The sequence below is a fragment of the Colius striatus genome, chromosome 4, assembly GCF_028858725.1.
Source record: "Colius striatus isolate bColStr4 chromosome 4, bColStr4.1.hap1, whole genome shotgun sequence".
In the NCBI taxonomy this organism is placed as follows: Eukaryota; Metazoa; Chordata; class Aves; order Coliiformes; family Coliidae; genus Colius; species Colius striatus.
The window spans coordinates 73,784,491-73,790,490 of NC_084762.1; the positions used below are offsets into that span (position 1 = coordinate 73,784,491).

Sequence of the window (6,000 nt, forward strand, 5' to 3'; positions counted from 1 at the left end):
AGAGCATGAAAGTCTCTGAATGCAGAATCTCTGGGGACTCTGAGGCCTTGAACCAGCAAGAAATTTAAAAAAAAAAAATTACAGATGGTTTTTCTTCTCCCTTGTTTAGGCCTTCACAACGTTCCTGTGTTTATATGGTATGGTTTGGTATGCAGAATATTATGGCCATCGAGAAAAGGTACTTTATTCAAAAGCCTCTTTTTGTTTTTATACCAGAGTTAAAACTACAGACTTCTAGATATTAGAATTCTTTACCAGATCTAGTATAAATAGGAGTGAGAGGGAATGGTCCAGAGTCTAACTGAAGTCAATAGAAAGAACTCTGAATTCAGCCAGCCTTGGACAGGTCCCAGATTTCACTGTGGTTTCTAAAGAATGCTGTCTGCTTAGTTACTCAAAATGAGGCTGTAATTTTAGCAAAGCATTTAGGAACGAATGGTTAGCTAATGTTCCCTTTGTACAGGTGGAATGCCAGGGAGTATTAAGGATACTTGGTTACACAATAGATCACCTAGCAAGGGGTGAGTTCATACTGTATCATCTATGTTGTACCTTCTAATTAGGAAAGGAAAAGTCCCTAGTACTGACTGAGTTTTTTGTGAGGACTTCTGCCACAGTTTAAATTTACAAGTCTAATTTGCAAACAGGGATCACAAGAATCACTAGCGTCCTAATGTGTCCTCCTTGCTTTTGCAGACCTTATCAGAAAGTGAAGACAGTCCATACAGTCCTGATGCTTCCTGGCTTCATTCTAAATTCAGTAGAGGTATTGACAGTTTTGCATTTATTTTCTCAAAGAGGTAGCATTAAGGCACTAGGAAATAAAGCTTGAGAAAATTACCTTGGAGACAACTGGACTTATTTAAATATCCCTGTAGGAGCTATACAGATAAATCATCTGCACAGCTATTTTGCTTTGCTGCCTTTTTTTCTTCTAACTCTTGGAAATGTATTTATTTTTAAAGTAAGCAACTGATTTTTTTCTGCCATTATTCCAGGTCATTCTTGTAGGTTTAAGGTATTACATATAACTGGTGTGGAAGGGTTTTCTCTCTGAACATTGTATATTTGATTTTTATTTTTTTTTCACCTGTTTGTTAAGAAAGAGTCAAAAGTGACTGTCTCCTCCTCTGACTTCTTTTCCCTACAGTACAGATCAGTTAAGTTACTGATCCATTAACTCTTCAGTGTATCAGGATTCGCACCTGGAAGTTATCTCTGTCAGAGTTTTTGCTCTGTGTGTGTGTATCATTAAAAAGATTTCTTATTTATCATATGCTTAAAAAACACCTACAGCAGAGCTTTTATATATTTCATACACGATTTTTCTAGATGCTAATGTTAATTTACTCTTAGTTTAGTAATCTTGTGTATTTTTATGTTTTGGAGAAAAACTGCTCGAACTCAGAATGTTTTTCTCATTCCTATATGTCAGAGAAATGTGGCCAAGCAAATTTTTCTCTGACTTTCTGTTGCTTCATTAGTTGTAAACTTCAGCCTATTTCATGTTTTGCTTTTTAGTTCTTGTTTCAGTCCCCATTGTCTCTGCTTTCTGAGAGTCAAATGTGGTCCCTCATAAGAAAGACTGAAAACAAGTAATATACAAGGATCTGTGACCTCACTTCTGTGGTTCTTAATTTCTGATGGTGCTGCCTGACAGGAATAAAAATAAGAGACCAATGAACCAGTAATTTTAAAAAAAAGATGGATGTTTGATTATTGATGCCATTTAAGATGGAGGACCACTGCTATGGTCTGCCATAGGAAACTTCTGAAATTTTTTTGGAGGAATAGGAATTTTGCAGAAATCTTAAGAATTGCGTTGTTTAAAAAAAAATAGGCCACTAGATGGAGTACGAGTATCAACCAGTTTGTGTTAGCCTGAAATAAAACCTACTGTAAACACTGTAGCTCTAGAAAGCCTTTCTGTCTTTTAGACAAGAGTTTGACAGTGTCAGTTATATATGTAGTAAAGAAGTATTTACTTTTCAGCAGGTGCTGACAATAGTCCACCCAAGCATTCAGTCAATAGTGAAAGCCATTCATCTAGGAGGAGGAGCCGGCACTCCAAATCAAAAATAACAAATGGAATCAGCAAGAAATAGGAATGATCTCTGAAGAAAGCCTACAGCACGACCAGAGGTGACAAAGAAAATCAGACCCGGCTCTGAATTTCCGAGTGGAAGATTGATTTTTAAGTTTAAAAATTAAAAAAAAGGAGGTGTTGTGGTAAAAGGATAATCAAGATAGAGCCACCAGTGTATTGCAAATCATTGCCTGCTGACACTTGCCATTCACTGATTTTAAACTAGTTTCTTCAGCATGTGGCACCAAAAGCTATGATGAAGAGCATGCTGGGAGGAAAAGTAATTTTATCATAGCAGGTACACCCTGTTTTGTGTTCAGGTGTTGCAGGTGTGTTTTTAACTTTAGTTGAGGACTTAAACACAAAGTAAACTGATAATCAGTTGGTGTAGTTGGTTGGATTTTTTCCATTTGTTTTCCTGTGTTCTAGTTGTTTTCTAGAAGAGTATGCAATCCTTTGACTAAAAGCTGCTCTGCCTTTCTTTCTCAGTCTATCAGCTATACTGTTTTATACAACCGTTAGCAAGTATTTAAAATTTCTATACTTGTACCCATCTACTTGGATTTATGTAAAGGCTCTTTAGACCTGGTGATTGGGTTTCTACCAGTGAAGAAATGGGTCCAGATTTCTTGTAAAGAATGTGAAATCCATCTTCAAACATGGTTCTTCTTTTCCCACATTGTCCTTTTGCTCGATTGTTACACATTTCATTTCTTTTGAAGCTTTTAAAATACTTACATAAAAACCTGTTGCATAGTAGAGAGATGTACCACCTGCTCTGAAACAGATACTATGTCATTTACTTGGTTTCCCCCCTTTACTGCAGTGCATTTTGCATTTTCAAGTGCAAATATGTCTTTTATTCAACTGCGTCACATTGTGTATGATGTTCCTTCCCACTCTTCTCTAGTTTGCTTCAGCTGGAACCAGAAACCCCAGCACCTTAAAACTCATACCAGAAACTGCTTTGAAGGCTCTGGTGCCCTACTAAGCCTGGTGATAAGGCAGTTTTTTGCTGAAACTGATTGACTTACTACTGCCATATACATAATTATTTATGAAGGCTTGCTGTAGTCTTTGGTGTCTGAGAGGCAGCATGATATTACTGTGATGTACCCCATTGCTTTGGTATTTCTTATCATGCAGTCAGATACCCAACAGCAAGCCTACTCTTTCTTGCAGGGTTTTTTGTAGGGTGGCTTTTTTTTTTTGTTTGGTTTTAATTTTTTTATATTAATTCTGACACCAAGCAAAGTGGATAATTCTCCAGCAGTGAACATTATGATTAAGTCAAGACATAAACAATCAAGAGCAATCAGTTCCTGTGTTACCAAAATATAGTTGTGCCAATTAGATTTTTGGATTCATGGGGCTGAGGAGTGGATAGCTTAAGTAAGGATAAGTAACAACTATTAGTCACTTAGAAAATCCCATTTTCTTATGAAGACTTTTTCTTTGAATAGTGTTAGTGTGATTTGCCACAGGCTAAGTATTAAAAGAAATATGCAGCAGAGACTTTATACAAGTGTATGATACTGTAAATAGAAAAAAGTAAAGTATCCTGTGTAAGCCATGAATTCCTAGGTGCCACAGATTATCAATGTTTTCAATGCACTTAAGTGTTGCTGCTGAGCTCCAAGGCCCTTCCTTTCTCACTCCCTTTTTCAATCAAACATGAAGTGGACAACTTGGGAAGTAACATAGTAGAAGCTGCTATGTCATCATTGCTACAGTAACATTAAATGTTACACGAGGGAACAAAAAGTATTAGGAAGACTTTCAGATTTTCTACAACTACTTGTTCTTTATTGGTACTATAGCAGTTCCATCTATTGCCTACTTATTCATAATGTACTACATATTGTTGAATGTATTTGTAGATTTCTTTGGATACTGAGACTTAGTACTTTTTTTATTTTCTTGGTTAATAATTCAGTCTGTCTAAGACTGAAGAATTGCATTGTAAATTTTCTACCTTTCAATACCAAAGCAAGAGATTGGAAGTCTAATGGTTTAGATATTTTAAGCACTGTGGTTTTCGAAGGTGAGAGCCTGTTTTGTACTTGCAAGGTGGATACACACCAATTTTGTATACAAAGCTTACAGGTGTAAGCAGATGCTGAAGGATAATTATCTACTTGCCTGTGGGGACAAGTGCATACTTTGTAAATGAAGATCTGGTGCTCAGACTGCTGAACTGCACCCTAAAAATATTGGAAAGGTAAATATGAAATGTCATATTATTGGAAGATGACTTCTGTATGTTATTGCAACAGCTTGGCCTTTGACAACACCTTTAAAAATATTTCCCATTAAGGTTTTTTTCTTTTCTTGTTTTTGATCAGGTGTTTTTCTGTTTGCGTGTTTATGTTTTTACTACTTTAAAAGAAGGATGACTAGGGAGAGAGTAAACTATACAAGTGCTGCATGGAAAATGGCACTTTGTGTCCTCTGTCAGCAGTTCTGGCTGGAATTCACATGTGCTTTCAGCCATGGACTGACAACTGTATCTTCAGCCCCATTGTTACAGATGTGAGCTTTGCACTGGCAGGTGTTGGAAAGGTGCTTTTGTTCACTGCTGTAAAACTGGTGGTCTCAATTTTATCATTTACTGTGCTATTACTGAATCCTGTATGTCTGTAACACCCACGGTGACAAATCACTGAGCTGTTGAGCAACAAGCATCCATGTATCAGTTCTGCTGCTGCTTGAACAGTACTTTAACAGTCACAGTTGAGCTGTCCTGTTTTTAACTAGTTGTTCTGTCTTGGCCTCTCGGTCTTACTTTCCTGCTTCTGATGTTCTTTCCTTTCTCTGTCCTCTAGTGACCTCTCTTGCTGCTATGAATTCGCCCTCCAGAGGCTGTCCATCAGCAATGTCAGTCATTGAAGGGAGGCTAATGCAAGGCAGCATGGTGTGAGCAGAGGGTAGTGGGAAGAACTATAACTAGTGGATTAAATAAAAATGGAACATTTTAAAATGCCAGTATACAGTGAACTGGAGCTAGTCTTGAGTACTGGATTCCAATATTAAAGTTGCTGCATAGATCATACACTGCATCTAATTCAATATTTGGAGTGTGATTTCAACCAGTGCTTTTGTTACTCTTCTGTGAAGATCACCATTTGATGTTCCAGCTGTTAAAACTTTGGAATTTTTTACATTGTTATCACAAGAGGACACAGATGTTACCATGTGTTTAATAGTTTGAGTTGCTCTGTATTGATTGCAAAGTTTGTATTTTGCAATAACTCAGTAAATCAAGCCATGTCACCAGTGTGTGTATGTGTGTGTGTGTACCTGCAAGGCGTGGGAAATGGTTATGTACTGCCTTTAGAAGCTATTACATTGTACTCAATGCAATTGCATGCTGACAAATGTATCAGCATGCATCTAATGCCCTTCCTGAGCAGCCTACAGTGCACGCTGTGGTTTTGCTGGAATTTATTGTTTTGAAGCAGCAGATCTATATATGCACAGTCCTGGTATGCCTTCTGAAATATTCAGGGTACATCTTCATTATTCTTTTTGCATTTGTTTTACTATTAGATGGAAGAGCTGAGTTGCAAGATGATCTCATGCCAGACCTTTAAAGAAGAAATGAAATTTCCTTTACAGTAGAACTGTAAGGCAGGTTATCGGCAGGTAAACTTCTGCCAGTATAAAGGTGTCACTGAGTGTCAGAAACACTTGCTTTGGCTTCTGCTGCTGCCACAGTTCCCACAACAGCAATTCCCAGTTGTTTTTGTGCCTAATACCCATTGTAAGCTGTTGATTGCTCCTCCACTGTTGGCATGAGCCAGATGTCTAGTGTGTAAAGAAACACAACTTTCCCTTTGTTCCTTGGTTCCTTCTCTCGACAGGCATTTAATACTGTCGGGTTTTCTTCAACCATCATCTTTTTGAATACTCAT

At 37.5% G+C, this 6,000-nt stretch overlaps 1 protein-coding gene across 2 annotated transcripts in view; it reads left to right on the forward strand.

Annotated features, from left to right (window-relative positions):
- PTDSS1 (phosphatidylserine synthase 1) overlaps positions 1–5,359 on the forward strand; it is a 34,481-nt gene extending 29,122 nt beyond the window's left edge. The window contains exons 11-13 of one of the 2 annotated variants that reach the window (XM_061995029.1): positions 110–178; positions 697–766; positions 1,993–5,359. In XM_061995029.1, coding sequence (XP_061851013.1) covers positions 110–178; positions 697–766; positions 1,993–2,105 — 252 coding nt within the window. In that variant the 3' untranslated portion in view covers positions 2,106–5,359. The remainder of the gene's footprint in view (positions 1–109; positions 179–696; positions 767–1,992) is intronic. The other variant, XM_061995030.1, reaches the window with a different exon arrangement.
- The last annotated feature ends 641 nt before the right edge of the window (positions 5,360–6,000 follow it).